General features: G+C 36.0%; 2 protein-coding genes across 3 annotated transcripts; one reads left to right on the top strand and one right to left on the bottom strand.

The window, feature by feature from the left end:
- Positions 1-1,576: 1,576 nt before the first annotated feature.
- On the bottom strand, positions 1,577-24,725 carry LOC113117669 (Sec23 homolog A, coat complex II component). Its single transcript, XM_026286511.1, has 20 exons — positions 24,643-24,725; positions 23,062-23,297; positions 22,822-22,879; positions 22,295-22,381; positions 21,908-22,144; positions 21,729-21,808; positions 20,950-21,094; positions 19,430-19,588; positions 18,797-18,912; positions 18,360-18,483; positions 18,163-18,243; positions 17,961-18,050; positions 11,416-11,522; positions 10,399-10,552; positions 10,220-10,297; positions 9,969-10,130; positions 6,485-6,571; positions 5,925-6,080; positions 3,209-3,274; positions 1,577-3,039 (listed from the first exon to the last, which is right to left on the bottom strand). Exons 2-20 carry the CDS (start codon positions 23,280-23,282, stop codon positions 2,950-2,952), a joined length of 2,298 nt encoding a protein of 765 aa, XP_026142296.1. The 5' UTR covers positions 23,283-23,297; positions 24,643-24,725; the 3' UTR covers positions 1,577-2,949.
- On the top strand, positions 11,529-17,949 carry LOC113117670 (adenosine receptor A3). 2 transcript variants are annotated; one of them, XM_026286512.1, is made up of 3 exons: positions 11,529-13,615; positions 15,159-15,312; positions 16,234-17,949. In XM_026286512.1, exons 1-3 carry the CDS (start codon positions 12,868-12,870, stop codon positions 16,421-16,423), a joined length of 1,092 nt encoding a protein of 363 aa, XP_026142297.1. In that variant the 5' UTR covers positions 11,529-12,867; the 3' UTR covers positions 16,424-17,949. The 2 variants fall into 2 exon arrangements, 1 of the variants encoding a protein (XP_026142297.1); XR_003294189.1 differs by lacking the exon at positions 11,529-13,615 and having other exon boundaries at positions 15,198-15,312; positions 16,046-16,363.
- Positions 24,726-25,410: the final 685 nt, after the last annotated feature.

Here is a 25,410-nt window from a genome sequence, read left to right on the forward strand (position 1 = left end):
ACACATTGACCCAAAATCTGTAGCATTGAATTTTTTCCAAAGAGCCATGGAGAAACTGCTTATCAAATCTAATGCATAATTAAAGTGCATGTTTTGCACCAAAATGCAGCAGAATTCGTTCAATAATTAATTGAGATTTTCTGGTGAAACACTCCAGATGTGGTTTTGATATAGACGGGTCTTAATTTGTCTAAACAAGCTTGAGATTGAATCATTTTCTGCTCCTTGGCAACGGTCTAAGTAAAAGATTGTTTTCTAAGATTAAATCAGTGAAATCGATCTCATTGTTATGGACCACAGCAATACAGTTTGGGAATATTGTCTTTGACAATATGCTTTGTTTCCACTCTCAATGTCTGCAACCTGCAGTGCATTCTGCAGTGCATATAAAATGCATTATGACACTCCTGCCAATCAGATTTGGGTTCATGTTGCTAGTAAATAACAGTTTTTCACTGGAAGAAAGATATACTTTGTAGCCTTTACATACACATTGATTTGTATGTTGCAACTGCAATAAGAGATTACAAGTCATGCTTTCCAAATCAACATTGAACGCATGCTCTGTAGACATAGTTCCTCAATTTTTTATGGTATTTTTGAATACATTTTGAAATGGTGAGACTGGGAGGCAAATTTAAGAAAGTAATAGATGGGATATATGCAGAAAATAAATACGTAAGGAAAAAAAAATCAATGGCTATAAGAGGAATTTACAGCAGGCTTTCACAGCCATTGAGCTGAAATCAGTGTGAAACATGTTTTCAGCATGCATTATAGAATCAGAATATAGATCATACATTACATTGTGCTCAGGGGGTATAAGTAATATCCTTTTCATACTTGCCTAATGAAGTGTTTAATAAGAATGAAAACCTTGGCATGCCTATCTGACAGGATGATCCATAAAGTATGAATAGGGAAACGGATGAGAACTTTAACTGGGAATAACATGGTACGTTCTGAAATAATGAACACTTAAAGGCATGAATCTGTAATTGTCTTTCCATTACATTTGGATGTGCAATATCTAGATTGACTCCTGTGAGAGTTTAATCATTTACATACAGAATTTCAAGGAACCTTTGACTTCTCCAATAATCGCAGTTGAACTGATGCTCTCTTAGTTAATTGCTGCTCCCGTGTGGCCATCAGTGAAAACAACCACAGAAATGGTGTAAAACTAATAATTCTTCTCAAAGGAAATCTTTAAATCTTTTTGTTGGGCCGTGGCATCATATTTCATGACTGTAATGCAATTAGATATTTGACACAAAAGCCCAAACTCTCACTTGTGGGACACGCAATAGTCGCGCTCTGTTAAAGGAATATTTCCATCCTCGTGTCGATCAAAGCCTGTATGGAAAAGAACAGCTCAGTGATGATACAAAACCTCTGTGTCTCGCAGAAGCAAGCAAGTCATGTAGTTTGGAATGACATGAGGGTGAGAAAACGATGACAGTGTTTTCAACTCTTCCTTTAACAACACACAGTCAGTTTCCGTGTCCTTTGAGACTCACAGGATGCTGACTTGAAAGGCAAGAGTGACAGAAAGAAGGTTTCCAGTTTCCAAAATCTGAACACTGCAGGCCAACTGGGACCACGAAGCCAGTTTTATTAGAAACAAAACATACAATACTGCTAGAAATGGCTCATAAATATCAGAGCTACAGATAGAAAGGCAGCTTACAAATTCCGCAAGTCTGTGTTTGGAATGGGGCATTCAACCCAGCGCTGCAACACAACCCATCAACGCAACGAGACGAGAGACGCGCACAGGGTCTAAAAATAAGCCATTGTTCTGAGCTGTTGGCTAGAGGCGGCATTCAAGCTCTCATGCTTAATTGGCTACAATGACACTGCTTTCACCTTCCTCGACTAGGCAAACAAAAGTATCTGCTGCAGGTGTGCTGAAACCAGCGAGTTTCCTCCCTCCGTTCAACACAAGTCTCATTCCAGAGCTTCGTACACGTAAACATCAGATTCGAAGCAATAGTTCATGTTGTTTCAAACCCATATGCTGGCAAATAGCTTTTGAAGAATTGTGGTTTTTGCCATAGGAAAAAAAGCACAATAAAGGTAAATCAATATGACTTTTGAATTACATTCCAGGTTTTCTGAGGCCATACAATAGCTTTGCACAAGGAAATTTAAGATTTCATGTCTAGAACATTCAAAAATGGTGCACAGAAGCAATTGACAACAAATAGCATTGGCTTATTGCTTAATTTAACCAAGATTACATAGGTCAGTGAATATTAATGTTATTAATGCATTAATGTTATCCTTTACTTTTGAATAATGGATATTAATGATCTTCAATATTACTTTTGCTCTCCTATTACATAGTACTTGAAACTCTTCGATAATCAAATAAGAGGAAATCAAAAATAGTAGATAAAAGCAATTTGTATAGCAAACTACTGCAATGCATTTATTTTTTTTAACGTGGGCTAGGCAGTGATTAATGACTAAACAACTGAAATGACTGAAAGCTTATATTGCTTCAAAAGACTTGCATATATGGACTATTCTTGTCTAGATGATTCTTCAAAAAATTCAGTTTTATGTTCAGGTACCAAAAAAAAAAAAAAAAAAAAAAAAAAAAAATCAGCATTTGGGTTTGAAATAGCACGAGTACATTATAGATGAATTGTATTTTTTTTTTTTTTTGACTATTTCTTTAACCATGTAGCTCACATCCCCAAGTTCGATTCATTCTGATTGAAACAGTAACAAATGTCTTGTCCTGATGTATACTCAACATGCAGTCTTTACCGTTTGTCGTCATAATTAATCATTCAAGAATGACACTTCCCTTCACGATTGACCCAATCTCTCTTTTAAAAAATCTAGCCTCAATATATGCATGATATAAATGGGGAAAACTGAGGGCAGTGCCAATGTGACCCCACTGGCTGTGTGTTACTGATTGCCGAGAGGAGGATCTTAGGCAGCGCTGGACACTGCCAGCTTTTTCAGATGATCCATAAACACCTGAAGACTCACGTCGTCTGTCAGAATGGGTGCGCCAGACTCCTACACAAAGACAGGAAGTGTGATTCAGTCAGCGGCAGTGTGGGTTAAACAATATTAGAACAAGCCGAGACGTGTTTATATTGTTGTATAAAAACGGCTCGTCACTGTGGACTAATCAATATTCCTTGCATAGGAAATGTGTTTGTGTTGGTGAGATATAGGCGCTTACCTGACCCCATGCATACATGTTGTTGTGAGTCTGAGAAGGATTCACTTTGGAGAGAAGGAAACGTGCCTGGAGGGGGGCAGAAAATAAATCTCAGTAAAAATTCTGACCCTAAAAACAGTTCATATGGTGTATTAATATGCAGAACAGCAGCCATGTCTCAATGACCCATAACAGTCATTTATTCACAAGCGCCATTTAAAAATCTCTAAGGGCGAATTTCTCAGGCGTAGAAATTGACTGAAGAGCTGTCAGAACAACTGTTTTCAAAGTAGCACCTTCCATATGAGCGGTTATTAATCAAGGCTTGAGAAAATGGAGGTGGCTTTTTGAAAGCAATTTATAAATATTTGCACTTACTAATGCAAAATTACTGATTCAAACACCTGTCGTTGCCAAGGTGCCTCAAACCAGCTATTTTTTTATTTTATAAAATGGACAGGTCTGGCTGTAAAAACCTACAGTTTACAGTGTAAATCCAGTTAATAGACCTGTCAATTGTTTTAAGTGGCATTTGCTCACCATAAACGCATATAAGAGCGAGATAATTAAGCAAGGAAAAGAAAAATATTAAAATATACATTTTCAGCTCATCATCATTCAATCGTACTATACATACACACACACATACACACACACACACACACACACACACACACACACACACACACACACTGTGATCAGCTGACATCCCTATTCAAGAGCCAAGTGCACTTTAATGTTGGCTGTAACACACAGAATGATCTTTGATTTGTTATGCTGCTTGGCAAGCATAAAACCTCAGCTAGGCTAATGTACAATATTATTTGCCAGAAGATTTGTTTGTGTTTTTTTATTATCATTAAAATAATCAGTTGAACTGTTTGTTGAAAATTGCTATCTTATATATATATATATAACTGCTTTTGCCATTCCATTGAGAAAAACAAAACCAAAGAGATACAATCCAACATGGCACTGATTTTTTCCAGAATTAAGAGAGTTCCGTTCCAAAACTTGAGCTGACACCGAGCTGCCTACCTAGACAGCAATTTATTTAAGGCATCACTGGAGCTTTCCCAATATTAAGGCTATGCCAAAAAAGTAGGCAGAAACATTGTGCTGACAAATCTGACATTGGTAGAGCAATCCAAACCCTGAGATGAGTAAAAAGTGCAATCCAAAAGTCAATATAAATATCTGTTATAAATATTTTTTTAATTATTGACAAAAAGCTTTTATCTATTTTACCAAATTCTGTGCTTATACGAATATCTCTTAGCAACATTCTAATTTCAGATTATATTGGAATCAACTGTAAATCAAGTCTCTGATGCATTTCAATTGAGTAGTCCAGAGATGCTGATTATAAAGCGATCCAAATCAGTCACTTATCAGGCTCTATTTCTGTTAAAAGGCACCTTAAATGTTAACACATTACATATAAGGTTTACCAAATAACTTTTCATTAAACAGTTCTTAAAAGAACCATTTTTTCTAAGTGTGAACAGCATTTTAATAATCTAAAGAACCCTTTTTCCCCACCATGTAGAACTTTCTGTGCAAATGAAAGCTTCCATGCTAAAGGTTCTTCATGGAACCATCACTGCCAACAAGGAAACTTTATTTTTAAGTGTATGTAGAGCCCTATGAAATCAGTTTGATTTTTTCCCAATGTCAGTTTTCGTTTTTTATTTTTATTTTCGTTTTTTTACATTTTTTTATAATTAGATACAAATTTTATTAAATTAATCAAACAAATTGAAATCATGATACTTACAATTTCAAAATAACAATTTATTAAAAGTTAATTCCCTATGAAATGTTTATTTTTTACTAGATTCTGTTTTCCATTAATTTTCTGGATAGTATTTTAATAGTTTCATAAAATTTTCATATTCAAAAGCATCTTTAATGAATTGATTTTATTTAAAAAATATATCGATTTTATTAATTTTATTTTTTCAGAAATACTGTGTAGTATATTTACATTTTTCTGCTAAAATTCTGGTAAACAATTCTTCTGATAAATATTCCTTTGAAAATAACCTTTTAATAATAACTTCATTAGCAGTAATAGTCAGACTATCGTTACATTAAGAAATATTTCAGTCACAGATTCTACAAGTTTGAATATGACAAGTTTTTCTCAAAAGAAACTAAAACGCTGGTGGAGTGACTCTCTGAGCAGTTCTAGAGATGTTTGTGTGTTCATGTACTCATGTAATGAGGTGGCAGAGGCTCCCTGTGAGCATCATGCGTGCTTCAGTATGCGTGTAGTAAATGAAACCATGCTTTGCATCATTCATTCACACAGAGACATGCAGAACACGCAGGATTCATATTTAGTATTTCTGTGGCTTAATATGCACAGACACAAGTCCATAGCATTAAGTTTAAGTGTACTGAACTGCTTTTTGATTTATTCATCAAAAATGTGACAAATTGCATGACATTCAGGGTTATACAATAAATTATGTTTTTATGACTGGATTCTGTGTTTTCTTCATCACAGAAATCACAGCGCCCTATGTATGTGAAAGCTTTTTGGACAGAGCTCGTAATGCAGAACACCTAGTGGCGTATTGCTTTATTTAACTCAGGTCAGTGAATATTAATGACCTTTTTACTTCTGAATAATGAATATTGATGACCTTTAATATTACTTGTAAACACAATTAATCAGTGTAACCCGTTTAGTTTAGTGTGAGTGCCTCATAATGATTGACGTCCTCTGTACCTGACTGCCGCCGTGCTCCGTGTCGATGTAGCGTGGCATGGGGAAACGATTGTGCAGAAGCTCTTGGGCGTCATCCACAGGAGCCTGAAGCAGGTGGCGGAAGTTCTCATACTCCGGCATATCCTGGTACCCGGCTTTACGCCACTGAGACACAGTCTACATGAGGCAAAACACCATGCATCTGTCAGAAGTCATCCAACAAGGTGCCAAATCTGAAAATCCATCTTGTTTACTAGCGCTAGTAAATGTGACTGAGAGAACATCTCACTCAGTTGGTTTAAAATTTCACTTCATTAGCATGTACTTCAGCGAGACACCTACAAGTGTTTCATCAGAAACTGTCTCTCCTCTGAAATGCAGCCAAGTTTCAACTTGTTTCACCGCAAAACTGGCTCTGATTTCATTTGCACAAATTACTGAACAGTTCAGACCGAGACCAAGAAAGCAGACTGCATTCTTAATTATTGAAGAGATGAAAAAGACTTGGCTTCAAACTAACGTCTACCCAGTCACATGGGAAAACAAACCGCTGTGCAATCGTTTTGAATTTCACATCTTACCTCTCCGTGGTAAATCACAATCTGGAAGAAGGTGTCCATGAGGAGGATGCGGTCAGGCAAGATACTGCTACTGTCCAGCAACACGGGCTACAACAACAGGAAACAAAGCCTATTATTAGACTGTCACTGTCAATTAGATGCTTTGATAAACATCTTTCCTAGAACTTCCCCCTTCTGGTCCCAATGTCTGGGGAAAACAGTAAGTGACATAAAGCCCTCCATTAAAAGCAGATTAGAAATACACACATGTCCGTTTGAGTTGTGCGTTGTATCATCGCCCTGATGTTGTTTAACTCACTGCTACTGTAGAACATACAGTCCAGGCCATCTGAACATCATGTAGAGTTCATAGTACAACCCATTCATACAACATTTGCTTCTTGCGTTCAAAAATAATTGTGTACTAATATGTGCACCCTCTATGCAAATGGTAACGTGTCTTCACTGATAAAAAATTATTTTGTGGTCAAGTAAATACAGAAAAACTAAACTAAAAAACTAAAAACTAAAAACTGTAATTTCTACATTAAATAATTTGTTTCAGACAAGAATTAAAAAGAAAAGAAGAAAAAAAAACAGTAAAGAAGGCCTACACACTTCCAAATGACAACAAACTTTTAAAATGTAAGAATATTTAGATCATGGAAATAAAGTTTCAAAATATTAGATAACTTAAAAAAACTTGAATAAATAGTAAATAAACATTTTCTAACAAAATGTGCAAAGTAACAAGTAGAAAAAGAGAAAAATGCACCCAGATTTTTCCCTGTAAATGACTAGCAATCAGATGTCTGAATGCACAAAGGCACAGATCCCCAAGCAAGGCAATATCTGCAGATAAAACTTTTTTTTCTGTAGAAGCGTTTTTTTAATTATACAAAACGTTATGTAACCTGCAAAAGACACGGGCGCAAGATGAATGTAAAAAACACAGTGACATTCATTTAAGGAAATATAATGGGTCACCAAAAATGATCTATATATATAGTCAATATATTTATAATTAAGACAGACCTGACTTAAGCTTGTAAAAGTTAACGTTTGAACTTATATTGTACTTCTTTGTTATTTTTACAAAGATTGTTTAAGTAAATATCAAAGTCATGATCCCGTTTGTTCCCACCATGAATTTGGATATTAATAATGAATAAGGCTAATTTTAAGGCTGTGTTTATTTGGGTAATAACTCTATTTATTAGAAATGATATCTTAAAAAGAATAAGGAGCTGTCTACTTGCTTATGTACATGCTTGTAAGAGAACCACATGCTCTAATGGATTTTTTTTTTCATTGCTACAGTTTTTTGTTTGAGTAGAGTTTACAAACCCTGGCTAGCTGAAATGTATTTCAGTATTGCAGGGCAAACTTAAAATAATTACCGGTAAGCAGAAATCATCAAACTCTGAGTGAACACGTTAACTGTAAATATTTCCTTTGCTAATTTTACTTAATTAGTCAAGTTGATTTTACTTAATTCCATACTTACATTTTACTTAATATGCATACAAAAACTTGCAAAATAAAAAGTACATTTTACTTATTTTTTTTCCAGCGTTTGCAAAAAAGTTTAAAGACAACAATAATATGAGCTTGAACGAAAATGAGAACAAAAAGATCACAGCACACTAATTAAACAGAACACTGTTTAATCTGTTGAGTCTGGGGACATCAGGTGCACAATCATCATGACACTGCATTGCACATTCAACCAGAGTCATGACACGTGATTGACTTTGGTCAATACTGATATTTCACTTTCTATACACTGCCTTTCAAACGTTTGGGTGGTCAGTAATTTTTTCTATGAAATGAGTTATTTTGCAAGGAATGCATTTAAATGATTAATTGTAGAAAATGTATAATTAAACAGAATGCCTTTCGTTTCACCATTTCACAACAACGTTAAGCAGCACAGCTGTTAAGAATAATAAATAACCGAATAATAGGGGTGTAACGATTCACTTGTTTTCTCGATGCATCGATTACGAACCCTCACGATTCAAATGCATCAATGTTGAAACATAATTTTTGAATCGTGAATCGCCGATCTCAGACAGTAATCGATTCAAAACGCTAAGAATCGAATGAATCGCGATTTCTAAAGCAATTCAATGTTTTCAAAATATATACACATTAAATTACTACACGCAAGAATTAATGGAGACCTTGAACAGTGTTCATGCCTCTTATCTGTCCTTCACGCGCTCCACTGTTTACCGCCCGAGACTGTAACAGGATTGTGCTCGCGCTCCGTTCGTCTCTGACGCAGCTGACTTGCGATCTATAGGACTCGTGGCCAGTAGCCTAATACTAAAGTGAAGTAGTTTTACTTTTCTGTAGTTTGTCAATGGCTCCCTGCATCTTACCGACGGCGTTACCTGAGCAGTCTTGCAGGCTTTATCTGCAGCTAAACGGAATAAAAGAGAATAAACTGATGAAACGTAAAAAAAAACACAATGAATAAAATTTATGAATAATTGACATATCATTTATTACAGTACAGAAACTATAAAGTATATTTTCTACCTTATTCTGTGCAGAAAATTAAAATAATTGCTAATTAAATGTAGCCTAGTATATAAAACAATCATAAACTTGCCATTAGGAAAAAATTATCGATTACAAATGATTGATTATTGTCCAGCAGTGTATTTGATTTCTTACAGCTAATTAAAAGTAATAAAAAGAAGAGAATTCCTTGTAAAAAAATAAAATAAATAATAATTATGATATTATAGGCTGGCTAAATAAAATTATTGTATTTGACATTGCTTTCACTTCTGAAATGATGGCTGTGACCCTGGTGTGACAAAATGTTAGCTTATACATAATATTAAAGCTCTTTTTTAAAAATCTTGCCTTACATACATTTTTATGTATGCCATGTCGTATCAATATACTAGTATTTAACAATGGACAAAAGCTTTTTTTCTTTTTTTAACCTATGGTTCTCTAACCATAAGGGCTACTGTAATTTGCCCCCTGAATAAGCATTTAAAGAATTTAGGGGAAACATTTAAATAATCCTGTGAATGCACTAAAAGAATGCAGAATCGAATCGAATTTAATTGTGAATTGAACCGTTCTAAATTTGCAAAAATCATTCTTGAATCGAATCGAAAAACCTATTAATCGTGAATCGAATCGCTGCCTTCCCAAACATTCACAGCCCTACCAAATAAGCATATTAGAATAATTTTTGAAAGATCATGTGACACTAAGGACTGGATTAATGATGCTGAAAATTTCAGCTTTTCCATCATAAAAATAAATAACATTTTAAAATATGTTAAATATATTTTAAATACAGGCATGGCTAAAAAGGTTTATATACATCATATATTCATTCGTTTCTAACATTTTGAAGAAAATTGAAGTTGTGTGTTGAAAATCATGCATGAAACTTCCATCTATAAAGTCCATCAATGATCCATCAAATCAAGCAAATATTAAATGTGCAGTGGGAGAAGGTTTGCATGTTTACCTCTGGTGGCCCGTTGAATGAATATGCATACAGGATGGGCTGAACCATTATCAGAGACTGGGTCAGGTCCTGTCTCATGAACTGGTGTCTGTAATAGGTGCTTTCATCAGGACTGTTGTTGAACACTTGCAGGAAAGGAGACCTCCTCAGATGGAACATAAACTGCCAAAGACAATGTCAAGATCTCATTTTCACTTAGCTGTAAAGCGAGATTCAGTGTAGTCTCAGAGCGTGAGACAAAAAGATCATACCTGAGGATACAATGAGAATGTCTCAGAGAAACGGAATGAGTTTGGATCGTCTTTATGATAATCTCCAAATTTCTGGCACTGCAAATGAAAGATAAGAAAATTATTGTGCATCCCTAATACTAAAGTACTGATTATACCAAGCAAGTCCCAGCTGAAAGAAGAAGTGCTGAAAGACTCACCAAGCGGATGAGCTGTCGGTCCAGCCAGCGCAGAACATCTGGGCCCTCCTCCGTCTCTGCCCTATAGACGGCCAGGCGGGCCATGAGGATGGCAGCGGCCTCCTGGTCAAAAGATGCAGCGATGCTCTGGATCTGAGTCTGTGCATCAGCCCAGCTGAAGAGGAGGATGTGAAGAACATGTTATAGCATAGTGACCTTCGAACACAAGCTTCTGCATCATCGGTCTGACTCACACTGATTCATCCTCACGTCTACATGGTAAAAAATAAATCTAAAAGGTATATTTAAAGCGACAGAACAGAAAAGAGTCAAAGAGCTCAGTAATGTTTCAGATACTTAAAACACTTTTAGTTTGCTTGAAAGCTACAAGCAGTGCATTAGTCTTTGTCCAAGACTAAATATTCGCTTACGATGCACATTGATTCTGACAAACAAATGTAATGTTAAAAGTGGAATCTTTTGATGTCTCCTTCAAGCTGTCATGGAAGCTGTACATGGACGTATGGAGAATAACAAATGGATGATGTACAAAGATGATGTCCAAACTTGAACATTTATGAAAGGACAATCTACAAGAAGAACCATCTACAAGGTTTTTTTCCCCCCATAGTTTCTCTTGCCAAGTATACTATTACTCAAATTTATAGTGAACAAAGTGGACACTTTGTGGACTTTATTGTTTTTTGTGTCTCAGTGACATTTGGGGTGACATTTAGGGTTGAACAGAACAGCAGAACAGAAATCCTAATGTAAAAAAGCATTACGCTTGGTACGATGTTTTTGAAAGCAGTATCTTGTGCTCACAAAGGCTGCATTTATTTGACCAAAAATATAATTTAAAATAACTATTCTGTCTTTTTATTTATTTTAAAATGTAATTTATTCCTGTGATGCAAAGCAGTATTTTCAGCATCATTACTCCAGTCTTCAGTGTTACATGATCCTTCAGAAATCATTCTAATATGCTGATTTGCTGCTCAAATTTTTCTTCTTATTATCAATGTTGAAAACACTCACTTCCTTGCAATCGTGGTCACTCTGATGCGCCTCTGCCCGCTAGAATGCTGGTACTGTGTTACGTACTGTATGGCTCCACGTCCACCCTGAGGGATAGGAGCGTTGTGCTGAGGAAAAAGAAAAAGAAAAGAAAAGAAAATTTGCACCAGTAAACAAGAATTGGAGACAAATGGAGATGTTTTGGAAGCATTAGCAAAGCAAAAGTGTCCCACTCAAGAAGTCTACTGTAAAAAAAAAAAAAAAATCTTCAATATTCCACACTTTTCAATGTTTAAAAAGGCTATAATGTTCACAAAGGCTGCATTTATTTGATTAAAAACAGATATAAAATGTTCTGAATTGTATTTTAAATTAAAATAAAATGTATCCGTGTAATGCCAAATGTTTATATCACGATTCTGCCTTTCTCACAATTCTGACATTATTTCTAAGAATATCTCATTTATATCTCACAATTCAGAATTGTGAACTGCAAAGTTGCATTATTTCATTTGCTCTCCAGTGGATCCTCTGTAGTGAATGGGTGCCATCAGAAAGAGAATCCAAACAGGTGATAAAGTCAGTATTGTGAGATATAAATTCGCAATTCTTAGAAATTAAGTCAGAATTGTAAGATATAAAATTGAAACCAAAGTAAAACCAAAAAAAGGAATTGCGAGATTTAAAAAAATAAATACAAATAAAATAAATAAATCGCAATTACCTTGTTTTATGTTTTTACACAGTGCAGAAATGGTCTTTCATAGAAACTAACTGCAACTGTGAAGTAATTAGTAAGTTTTGATATTTATATTTGACTACAAAGTATTGCAAATATGGCTCGTGCAATACCACCAAAAAACCTGCAATCTAAAATCAGTTTAATGCCTGTAAGAAACGACACGTGTAACAGGTTATAACTGTTATAACTAGAAGGAAGGTTTAAGCTCTGGGTAAAGGCACCGAAGCCTTAATTAATGATTAGGGCTTAAACCGCATTAGGGTCATGCTTTCTTGCCAATTATACTAAAAAAACACTCGAGCATGAAATGGCTCATAAAGTCGGCAGCAGCCGCAACAGAGAGGATATTGAATCTCAAGCGTCGTGTTTGCAGAGCAGTGCAGCTCCAGCCTCCCAGTGCGCCCTATGTCCACAGAAACGTACTCTTTAAATGTTAGATGCTTTATTTACCTCGCTACATATGATTGTAGCTGTTCACATAGTTTTGCCTCTCAAGGCAGCATGTTTGCCATTTTGGAACCGGCTGAGGCAGGTGCTGATAGTAGAGGTGGAGGGGGGTTTGACTAACGCTCCCCAAAGAGATCAGTGCTTGGTGAACTGCAGTTGATCCTCTACTCCTGAAGATCAGCATGAGGTACACTCCTCCCATAAAGCAACACCTTCCCAGGTGGTTTGGCACAGATAACGTGACCTCCTCTTACCACATCTTCCAGTGTGATCTCTGTCGTTGAATGAGCATTTGTGTTCTTCTTCGTAAATGTCTGCATTTGAACGCACATGTAAACATGCAGTGGACGGCGGTGGTTTATGCAGCATTGATGATCGGTTCCAGTATCTGCTCCGTGTTGGGGAACTTGGTATTATTGTTGGTGGTGTTACTCAATCGGAGTTTGCAAACGGACACCTGGGGTCTCACTTTGAGCTTCTGCCTATGTGATCTGGCGTTGGGCATCTCCACTATTCCTTTTGGTGTCCATAACAGCCTTTTTCAAGTCAAGAGCTACCCTAGTAAGAGTGCCACCTGCAAGGGAAGCGCCTTTCTGTTTTTGTTGCTCCAGCTCGCCTCAATCCATTCTCTCACCTGGGCGACAGTCGACAAGTTCACGGAGATCTGCTTCGCCCTCAGCTATCCTGTGATCTTCACAGCATATAGGGCCAAAATCATCCTCGCAATAGTATGGGTCTACAGCATCCTCACCGCAGCTCTGCCACTCTTTGGTTTTGGTAGTTACGTCTACAGCGAGACAAAGTTCCTCTGTGTTCCCAACTTCAAGCCGTCCAGCATCGCCTTCAACATGCTCTTCATGGTGGTGGGAATCATCATTCCCGTTGTACTGATGTGCTCCATGTATGGATATATAGTGCATATAGCCAGGAACCAGGTGCGACGAGGGACGTTTGTTTGCAACGAAGACCATTGTTTCTACGTGCCAGCCAGTAGTTACTTCAAAAGCTCCATAGTAATGGTGACCACCACAGGTAAGTGTAATTAAACATGGGGGCATAAATCAGCTTTATTGTGTTTGATTTGCCACATTGTTTTGGATTTTCAATAAGTGATTATCTTTCTGACATCACTTGATTAGGTACAATAATTTTTCCTTGACATATGGACACTTACTTGCTGCTTAATACAAACACAGAACACCACCAGAATCCACATACTGTATATGATCAATATCTGGGGTTGGGAAGATTTAAAAAAAAATGTTTTTTAAATGTTTATGCTCAACGTCTAATTTTATTTGATCAAATATACTGTAAAAAAATTTTTTATTTGATTATATTTTAAAAAGCAATTTATTCCTGTAATCAACCTGACTTTTCAGCATCATTACTCCAGTCTTAATCGTCACATGATCCTTCAGAAGTCATTATAATATGCTCAGTTACAGCTCAAGAAACATTTCTTAGAATTATGAATGTCACGGTCTTATATTTTTGTGGAAACCATAATACATTTTTATGGTTTCTTAGATAAATACAAATTTCAAAAGAACAGCATTTATTTGAAAGATAAATATTTTGTATTAAATTATATTTATAGTCACTTTTGGTCAATTTAGTGCATCCTTGCTGAATAAAAGCATTTCTTACCCTAAACTTTTGAATAATAGTGTACAATAATACTATAACAATTATAGATTGCAGTACCCTCTGAAAGTATAGAATATACTCATTTTTAAAGACAAAATTTTCTCTCTATTTAATCATTTTGTGACTTAATTACTGCACTAATGACAAACAAATAAAATAAAAATAAAATACACCAAGTCCGAAGTTCAGACACTTCATTTAACTCCATTTATGTTTCTCACGACCTTAAAACTATTACAGACTTCATCTTAAATGCTTCAGATTAGTTTTGCAGACAAAAATAAAATATGTATGAATTTAATAATAATAATAATAATAATAAAAAAAAAAACTAATTTATTTAATGGACGACTTGGACTGGAGAGGAAGGAAAAGCAACAAACAGGTATCCAGCATACTACTGCAGTGCTGTTTAAAAGCAACCCACATTGTACCTCATGAAGTTGGTGTGCAGAGCTGGAATCTATACAAAGAATTTATAAGATAAGAGAACACCATTTCCATATTTTTGCTATTTCCATTTGTTCTATTTCAAAGTTTTCTTTTCTTCTCCATTGTGGAAATAATAAAGAATGAGCAAGTGTGTCCAAACTTTTGACATAAATCAGAAAATGTACAGAATAAAATTAATGAGAGAGTTAGTGAGATTACAATGGCTCGAGATTTCAGTTTGTGTGCATATGTAGACTATCCCACAGAATACCAAATGTAACTGCAAAATTAATTGCCCTGGATTAATTGTGAATTAACTCAATGCAATTAATTCAATTTAAAATGTTTGTCTTTAGATTATGGAGAAACTAATTAGCGAAATACATCACAAATGCAACACGACCTTCAAGTCAATATTCCTCTTGCGCTAATGAAATAAGCTTGTCCAATAAATCATTAACCACGTCATGTGATTTGTGCGTGTTGTTGACAGTGTGCCTGCTTGTTTGCTGGCTGCCATACATCGTTATCTGCTTCTATGAGACACTGACGGGAAAAGAGAGCCCGCAGCCTGCCTCGGCTGTTGCCACATGGCTCGTACTCTTCACTTCAGCTCTTAACCCATGGATCAACTCCATGACTCAAACGTAAGTGCACCAGTTTCATTCTTATAATGTATATCATTTGGCATTAGGGGAAAGAGGCAAGTATGTCTCTTATGAAGCAAATAGGGCTGGACTGAATGACAGTATTTTCATATAGCAACAGAAACAGATCTCCTATATCATTTAATATGTACATCACTGTATTATTGTCACACTCTGGTGTAATAAAATTCACAATTTAAAACATCCAAAAATGTATGAAAAATGCATTCTATATAGCAAGGGTGCATCAATTGACCCAAAAAAAATTAACTCTTAAAAATAAAAAAATGCTATTCAAATTTCTATTCAACAAAAAAAAATTATCATTGTTCCACCAAAAATATTACACAGCAGCACAACAGTTTTCAGCATCAATAACAAGACATATTTAAAATGTTAACAAATTTAAATAGAAAAAAAATTGGTTTAAAATTGTAACAATATTTCACAACATTATTGTTGTATAAAATAAATACAGCTTTGGTAAAACATCTCTTAGTGCTTTAAAAAAATGTATTATTGTAATATATATATATCATTACTTTAAATATAAGATCACGCAGCCCCTCCTTAATCTCATGAAGGAAGACAGGAAGATCCATAACACATTCTCCCTGTAATTCTCCCTTTTTTATTGTTTATTAAGACTTTCCTGGCCTTTTAACTATCAGATGTGGCAGCCCACATTAATACCAGTCACATTCAATAATGTTTCGTAAATAAATTGTGGCAGGAATCGAATGTGGAGCAGGATTGGAAAAGGAAAGTGGAGGTAAAAACTCAAATGGCCAATTTGGGCCACATCTAGAAAGAGAAGATGGAGTGGCTATGAATCATGGTATTGATATGTGTTTGTCTTTTAGATTCTTAGAGCTTGCAAGTATGTGGGAGGTTTACCATGACCTTGTTTGTATCTCTCAGGAGGTACAGAGCAGCACTGCGCAAAACCCTGAATAAAATCCAGCAGATGTTTGAGTATCCTCGTAAAAACTCCCAGTGCACGACCATACAGCCACGCCGCGAGAGCAACAGCTTCTCCTCGCCAGCTCCCAGTGTACCTCCGGCACTACAAACAAACAACCAACCTCAGCAAGAACTCACGCTGGTTTGAGCGCGACCCTCACTGACCTTTGGTGGTTTCAATAGCATAGAAATAATCATGACTTAAGGAAGCGTCTGCAGCATCGCTTCACCCCAGAACAAGAGGACACTGGGTTGGCGGAGCTAACCAGAAGCAATTTCGCTGCTTATGATGTAAACAGATTTCATGCAGAAAGAAAAAAACCTTGTGATATTTTACAGTAAACGCATCTTGAAGACAGAAGAGAAAAAAGGACTTTTGCTTCAGAAGTTGTATTGTTTTCTTTTGTGACTTGAACACAAACAATGATTCATTTTTTTTTTCTAAATGAATGCTTTCTCTAAAATGTTCAGCATCTGAAACTGCCAATCACAGTTCAATTGCTTTCAGGAACTGCATCCATGATGGCGCAATCTGAACTGACGCATTTCACAAGCTACATAAAACAAATAAATTAAAGCTCACACCAAACTCTAAAATGATTATTCACTGTACAGTAACTGTGTAAGCCCTCAAACACTATACGAATATTTCACCAAAATAAAAATAAAAAAAATTGCAAAAAAATGTAAACAATCAACTCATTCAAAATGAAGATGAATTGTTTCATATTTTCATATTTGGAGAAATTCCACTTTCTCACCAATGGATCCTATGCAGTGAATGGGTGCCACCAAAATCAGAGTTCAAATAGCTGATAAAAACACAAACACTAGTAAAAATGTTTTGTCAAGATTTTTTTTTTCTTGGAGAAAGCGTTATTATGGATTATGGAATTACATTTTAGCAAGAATCAAAATTTGGAACGTTTTAAAGATGCATTTAATTCTTACAAACATGCAGCTTTTCACTTCACTAGATGTTATTTGATGTACTGGAGTGGGGATGTTTATATCACCCGTTTAGATTCTCTTTCTGACGGCACCCATTCACTACAGAGGATCCACTGGAGAGCAAATGAAGTAATGCTAAATTTCTCTAAATCTGATGAACAAACAAGCTGATCTACAAGTAAAATGTTTCTTTTTTTGGTGAACTATTCCTTTAAAACCATACATACTCAGAACAACAAAATAAAAATAAAATGAGTAACTTTGAAGACAAGACTTGCACCAAATTATTCTCTGTAATAAATTTTTCACGTCCTGTTCCTCCATATACCGTGCAGTATTTGGAATAATTTATTTACAATTCTATCTTTTGAGAATCACTAAAATATATAAAAGGTTAAAAACTACTGCAGTGAAGTAATGCTTTAAATTGAAATGCAGTTTAAAATAACAATATATAATTTCATGTATGAGGAAAGTTTGCCCTCTAGTGGACCACCTGCATTTAAGACGGAAATCTACAAGCAATCCAACTCCATGAATCAACAGCCACAGTATCTGAGACTTTTGTAATGCTCCGAGGCCAAGTTTTGCTTCACAGTAATACAAAAATACAATTTTGGGACAAGCCAAAATTATTTTCTGTAGTAATCCAAAACCATCCTTCATAATGCCTGCTTCTAAACATGTATGTCAAGGACTACTGTAAGGAAATCCAACAATTAATTCTTATGTACCTGATTCACAACCTCAAAGTAGAATGCAAGAGTGGTGTTTGGATCCAGTCCACAAATTTTCCACTGACTTGTTCCACCAGTTCCTATTTCCTACAAGCAGAAGTCAAAATGAATGTCAATATGTTGTCCACACTGCCAGGAAAAACACTGAACCTAAGAGAAAATGTATAGCCTATTTGATTTAAGATAGAGAAGTACTTACGTTTTCTGACACACAGGGACCTTTGGCATTCAGGGAGACACACGGGCCGATTGCTCCAGAAATCTTTATCTCTCTTGAAGTCTGAAATAAAAGTTTGTTAAGTTTATAAAGTAAGCCATTTAAAGCACAATTAAATAATGCAATAATTAAACCAGAAAAGACAACAGAACAATGACATAAAAAGAAAAGCAAGCCACCTTAATCTCAAGAGTCCCTGCTAACGCCATCTTAAAGGAGCCCTGCACGTCCTTCGTGAAAACTCTCTGGAAGGTTTGCTTGAATAGGGATGTGTTGAAAGAGTCCGCCATGACCATATAACCCCTGTTATTTACACAAAATCATAAAGATGTACTGTTGAAGACAATGCAAAGACATTGCAAGTTTACAATCAGTATAAAATTCATTTATAAAATCAGCATAATGGCAAACATTATGGTAAACATTCACACATTTCTGAATAAGTGTTTTCTCATACTAAAAAATCTTGGGGATAGTATGTCTAGAATTATGTTTCCTGACTCTCAACATGTTTTAATATGCACCAGAGGCCCCTCAAATCTCTTGGCACGAAATGTCAATATGCTGAAACACAATTTAAAAAGAAAATTGAAAAGCTTTTTTTTGACTCACTCACCCTGTATGGTTGGTGCAGCACTTCATTTCCAGTAATCCTGTCTGATCCAGAGCGCATGCATAAATATCAATGATGTGTCCATTGGCAGCAGCACGGTTGGCCAAGGCTTCATAGTGCTACAAGGGAATGAAGTACTATTTTAAATGTGTACAGAAACACCAACTTTAAACAGAATAGAATTAGCTGATAGAAATGCATGGCATTATCAAAACAAAGGTCATAGGTTCGATTCCTAGGGAAAGTAAGATCTGATAAAACGTCTACCTTGAATGCACTTTGGCTAAATGTGTGGTCAAATGCATAAACATAGATGTAACCTCAAATCCGGTAAGAATTAGGATAATCAGCTTTTGCGGACCAGCTGATTGCCAGTTTTCACACATAATGCTGTATGAAAAAAAATATACAGTTGTTTTCCCAGAAAATAACACTCTGGTATTACTGTTCTGCTCTGAAATGTCAGTTGAAAATGCAAAGGTCAATTCAATTGTGAACATACCAATGCACCTCTATGACCCATCACTCACCAGTACAGCTTCAAGATACTCAATCTTTCTGAAACCACTGGTATCACCAATATGTGGCTACTTCTACCAAGCCAATCATACAGACGACAAATACAGGAAGACTCACTTTAGTGCCTTTCTTCATGAACTTGGCGTTGTCTTTCTCGATGTCGTGCCAGGATCTAATAGGCGTTTTCAGTTCATCTCCTACCACCATACCTGGACCCTGAGTGGCGGGCCCACCGATGAAAGCCATGATGCGAGCGCCAGTGTTAGGGAAAGTGCACTACAGGAGGACGGGAAACAATAAATGAGCACAAAGCTTTGGACACACAAATTAATTCATGCATTCTATGATATCAAAAACCTTTAGAGCCAAACGCTTAAAGCTAGAGGTCAGCATTGAATCTGGCAGCGCAAAAAAAATCTGGTCTGGATCCCACGGTCCCTGAATTCCCAAATTAAATGTGGCAGTATCAGCAACTCTGGTGTAATCTGAAACGGAGTGGTTGTTCTTACTATGTATCCCGTTCCTGATGTTTATTCAGAACAGCTTATCTGTACTTTATTCTTATTGACTGCAGGTACAGTCTGCACTCGGACTGTTATGCACAAGCTGCACACACACTTTCTGCATCACGCGTTTTATTTGCGAGGTCTGTGTGCAATATGTGCATAACGATGCTCAGAGCAGGCTGTACCGCTAGTAAATATACGGCCCTCAGACAGAACAAGCAGGCTGTCGATGAGTGACAGAGCAGAATAAAGATGGAGTAAAGGGTGGATGTGCTGTCCTTGAAGGATGTTAAACTGGGTTTTGTTTATATTGTGCTTAGCCTATAATTTGAAATGACAAATGTCGTATTTATTGCTTTTCTCTGCGACACTTTTCCTACCATGTTAACAGAAAAATGTCAAACCAATTTAGTTTTTTGTAGAAACAGATAATAGGTTATTTTTTTCCCTCTCTGCGACACTTTCTTATTGTGTTGTAAGTGTTAAACAAATTGTATACTAACAATACAAATAAAAATAAGAAATACAATTTTTGTGCAACATTTTACATTTTCTCTGACACTTGTTGCATTCGACTTGTTGCATACTGTGTTGCATAAAATATTAAACAAATTGTGTCTTAAGAGAATTAATAGAAATTCAAGTCAGTCAATAAATTAAAAAAGAATTGATTAACATACAATTTTGTGCAGACTACACTTTTATTTCTTATCCTATCTCTGTCTTTCACTAGTGAAAATCTAAATGTGAGATTATGGAAACGAGATCTAAATTTAGCGGGAACGGTCAGGTCGGTAGAAACTTCTTCAGTGCGGTTTAAAAAAGCATCCCAGGATGCACTTCATTACGTTTAGTTTTTGAGCACATCTAGAATGTGCAAAACTACTTTGAAGAAACTATACATTTTGATCACAATAATATTCCCATATCTCTATCTGTGTTACTTCATTGATTTAATGCCTTCATTGTTCGTCTAAACAAAGCATGGAAAAAAAATCCATGCCTAACCCTAATGAAAAGACATGTCCAAACTCTTATTGTAAATATATAATTTAGTAACTGCAGCTGGTAGCAAAGCTGCCATCACAGCAGACCATGACTGAAGATAATAACATAAATCATGATAGTCACCTCTAACAGACCAACAGCAATGGAAAGAGCCACTCCGAGTGATCTCAGCGGTCGCTTTCCTTGAGTTACAGGCCAGGGGTCTCTCTGCAGCTCTCCCAGCAAATCTGTCAGATTCATATCTATCTTCTGTACTGGCTGCAGAAACCTGAGCACAGATAATCAGTGACCACCATAAATCACTTCATTCATATAGGTTTGTTTAACTGGTTTCCCAAGATTTTTTCTCCACTACTGCCACCTGACACAGGTTTTGTTCCTTGTCAGTGTTGCCTTTGGCAATTACTGCATAATAAGAGAACAAAACTTGAAATCAATTCTTCTGCATGTGTTCTGTAAAGCTTCTTTATAACTGAATTAAATTTGGTTTGTAACGGATGGATTTTGTAACTTGGACACTGTTATTATACTGAATTGAATCAACATTGAACTTGAGCTGAAAAATGACACTATTGTCTTCAGAGCTGCTTATAGATGAAATCGTTTTATATTTGACGAATTTTACAAATGAAATGACGAGTTGAACAAGGACACTAGAGCTGGTTTACAGCAGAATTTTAATTTGCCTCATATTTCATAAAGTTTGCATCATTGATTCTGTCATTACGGTTTATCACTCTGAAGCTGCTTTGATACAATCTATAATGCATAGAGCAATATATAGATAAAACAGACATGACTCGATAACTTAAAAATATCAGACTTTGATTATGCAAATGATTCGTTTATACAGTCTGAAGATTTACATTTGCAAAGCAGCTTTAAAAACACATTTAGCTCACCTGTTTGAAGGAGGAACCTGAGGCTGTTGTGGGCCTCGGCCGGCCTGTGCTGCAGCAGGTTTAGTTAACCCAAGCATCTCCTGTACACAAGATTTATCAAATAAAAATATTGCATATTAAGAGACATTTGTGCCGACTAGTTCATTCCAACACCTGTATCTTAAATGATATTGAACTACCTGAAGCTGTTTAGCACTGAGGTCTTTGGTGCCCCTGAAGACGTAGCTCTTAGAGATGCCCTCACAGCCCAGCTCGTGAACCTGGACCATGCGTCCAAATGTAATGAGGCCCACCAGAGCAGTCGGAGGCAGCAGGCTGAGGGACATCTGAAGTGACTCCTTCAGCGCCTGCAGATCATCATCTTCCATGCATGTGTCCACCACATACAGGAAGTTCAGGGGCATCTGCGGACCACGCTACAGAAAAGAAACAGAACCAACGAATTGATGAAATTTAAGTGATCTTCATCTCAATCCTTATGATAGATCAGTAACTATTCCTTATGTATCCAGTTCTAGTGTTCAGTATGTATATGGCCATGAAAGGTTGATAATTAAAAGCTTTACCTGGACAACATATTCAATAGTGGAGAACTGTGGAAGAAGCTCAGCAGGTTGGTTGACCTCAGATATTCCAGCGTAAGTTGGTGGGAACTATGACAGGACATGGATATTGTTTTTGCCATTAATGCAATGCACTTTTATTGAGCCACATCCATTAACTGATAAAATCATAGTAAAAATAATCCATAACGAATATGATTATCAATTAATTAAACTTTTTTTTTTTTTTTTTATAGAAGGGGGCTTTTTACTTCACATCTTTTGGACTGAAGCAATGCAACACCCGCCGACTGAACTTAAAAGATTAAAGACAATTTTTAATATAACTCTGACTGGATTCGACTGAAAGAAGAAAGTCATCTACACCTAGGATGCCTCGGGGGTGAGTGAACTAACCCTTTAAAGGCTCATTATAATGATTTAAATGGTTTATTAATAAATGTGCGATTAGTTGAAAAATGCTAAAAATGAACGAGAACTAGTCGACCAGAAGAATCTTTAGTCGAGAGCAGCCCTAGAAATTATTTTACCTGATTTCTCTGATAACAGAAGTTGCAAGCCCAGAGTTTTGCTCTGTAATCCACTTGACTGATTGAGTAAACAGGGGGAAAAAAAGAACAAAAACAGAAGCATAATAATATTAGGGCATCGCAAATAATGTATCCAGCTTTCATAATAAAGTGTTTATTTGGAAATTACCGCAATGGATAAGAAGTCGATCCTCCATCTGTGAACTCATTATGCTGTCTGCTCTGACTTAACAGACTTACCACAGAGGATTGAGCACAGCTCGGCACGTAGCCCGGCTGCACAGCACCGGCTCGTACTGAATCGGGGGAAGATCCGGCCGCTCCTTCAGCGGGGTGAACAGGGAGGCCACAGGAACCACCATACGCGTGGCTTCCAGACGACTGGACGGCCAGACGTTCCAACTGAAACGGACGCCATCGCGGTCCTCGTTCTGCTGGATGAACTCCTGGAAGGTCGCCATAGCACCCTCTGGAAACTACCAGTTAAACAGGGTTTATGGATACGAGAAAGAAACGTACGCAGTGATGTATTCAAATACGACATGCAATCTGATCTGTGTATATAGGTCTGATTCATCGCTAGCCTTTGGACACAGGGCAAACTATAACATCACATCACACATCATTAAAAGCTGGAATGAGATAAGAGGTACAAGTTCAGAAAGCATCTATGATGCCAAAATTCTCTAGGTAGGTAGCTCACATAGTTTACAGTATCAGCTTATATTTCTATGCCTGATGGTGAATATGATGCCCAAAAATGCTGAAAAGGTTTTGGCTCATATACTAGAAGTTTTCAAACCACAGACCACTTTCCTAAAATATAAAGGCAGCTATACATTTTCTTTTAGAAAGATAGAATTACAGCATGCTGAAAAACACATTTCAAAATATAAATATTGTTTATTTATTTTTTTATATTATTTGATGTCATTTGATATATCTGATGTCAAACATGCTTTCATACAGACTTCAAAGTAGTTTAGAGTGGATTATTTTATTACACTAATCTTTAAATATAAAATGTATTTATTTAATTCTTTATTATTGCTATCAATATTGTCATCAGTGTTATTCAATGCTAAACTATCTCATGGACCCCGGACCCCAGTTTGAAAATCCCATGATTACAGATGAGCAGCAAAAATGCCACATGTGCAGATAAGAAGAATACAAACCTATGAAGTAGGAGACATATTAGAAACGATCAAGTTAGACGAATACAACACGTTTGGGGAAATATTAAGATACTAAATAAGTAAGCAATGCAACAGTCTACATTACCCAATTTTAATAAGTAAGTAGTAAAATAAGTGTATTTCAACATTATTAGCTCATAACATTAATTCATTCATGGTAGCAAAAAATAAAACCGCGGTTATGCAGCCAGATATACAGCCAAAACCTACTTTGGTGAATAAGTTTAGTTTAGTTTTTTTTTTTAGTTTAAAGTTACTTGAACTAACGTTTACGGATCGACAAGGGGCGTCAGTCCACCCTTCCAAATTAGCCACAGAATGCTAGTTCGATAGCTTAAGAAATGTAAATAATCTTACGTCAAAATGAAAACAACTTCAGAGCACTGCTTTATAACGACCGGATTCGATAAACATTTGAGTAAACAGCCCCAGCAATGACCTGCTTGATGTAACGTTAGATATGATGCTTCTAGTCAACCGACTTCAAGCTAAATGCTCTTTAAACTCGCGATTTCTAGCACTGCAGTCCATCAAACGCTTCACATCAATCACCATTAATCATCGGATCATAAGCGTAATATATTCGACCATCTGTTTGCAGATAGTAAGTGTTTAGACGTACCTGAAGCCTTGATTTAGTGTCTCCACAGAGACTCAGTAGTGACAGCGCGCTCACGGCTCGAGCGAGCTCCCGAACTGATGACGTAGAAGCTCAATATGGAGTCGGTGCCACGTCAAGAGCCCGATGTTCATTTTATAATTAATTTGAAGAGTTGAATTATACACTTTATTTTTTTATGTTATAAAAATAACATATTCATTATATTGGGTGAAAATTAAAAAACTATTTTTAATTTATGTAATTTAGGAGAAATAGATTTAAAGGAAACTTATCTAATAAACTTAAATTAAAATGTAAAAATTCATTAAAGAAATGCATTAATCATGCAGTGAATTCATTCTATGCATATTTAAAGATGACCTTTATTTTCATGCAACAGCATTATTTTCTCTACTTCATTTTAAGTGGATATAAAAATGTTTGTACACATTATATCAGTGAAATTAATTGAATCAGTAAATGTATTAAATTGTAAATGTAATTAATACAACATAAGTATAGCAATAAAGTCACTTTTTACAAGCATATTATTGTTCTATTATGCACATTATTTTTCTTAGTTTTAGTATTATAAGTAATATTAAATTTAAAAGTTAACACTGATACTTTCATTAGTTGCTAAACTGAAAGATAATCATTTACAATTTAAAAGAACAGATTTATCTATTTACAATCATTTGACCAGGGATACAACAAAGATTACCAACTAATCTGTGCAAAATTGTCATGCCTAGATTACAAATATACATAATAAACAGTACTATGGTC

This window comes from Carassius auratus, chromosome 17 (genome assembly GCF_003368295.1).
Source record: "Carassius auratus strain Wakin chromosome 17, ASM336829v1, whole genome shotgun sequence".
Classification (NCBI taxonomy): domain Eukaryota; kingdom Metazoa; phylum Chordata; class Actinopteri; order Cypriniformes; family Cyprinidae; genus Carassius; species Carassius auratus.

Coding starts and splice junctions, on each gene's coding strand:
- LOC113117670 (XM_026286512.1), top strand. CDS start 12,868: ATGAGCATTTGTGTTCTTCTTCGTAAATGTCTGCATTTGAACGCACAT. Junction 13,616..15,158: donor AGTAATGGTGACCACCACAG/GTAAGTGTAATT, acceptor TGTTGTTGACAG/TGTGCCTGCTTGTTTGCTGG. Junction 15,313..16,233: donor ATCAACTCCATGACTCAAAC/GTAAGTGCACCA, acceptor TGTATCTCTCAG/GAGGTACAGAGCAGCACTGC.
- LOC113117669 (XM_026286511.1), bottom strand. CDS start 23,282: ATGGCGACCTTCCAGGAGTTCATCCAGCAGAACGAGGACCGCGATGGC. Junction 22,382..22,821: donor TCTGTTATCAGAGAAATCAG/GTAAAATAATTT, acceptor GTCCTGTCATAG/TTCCCACCAACTTACGCTGG. Junction 3,040..3,208: donor ACATGTATGCATGGGGTCAG/GTAAGCGCCTAT, acceptor GTCTTTGTGTAG/GAGTCTGGCGCACCCATTCT.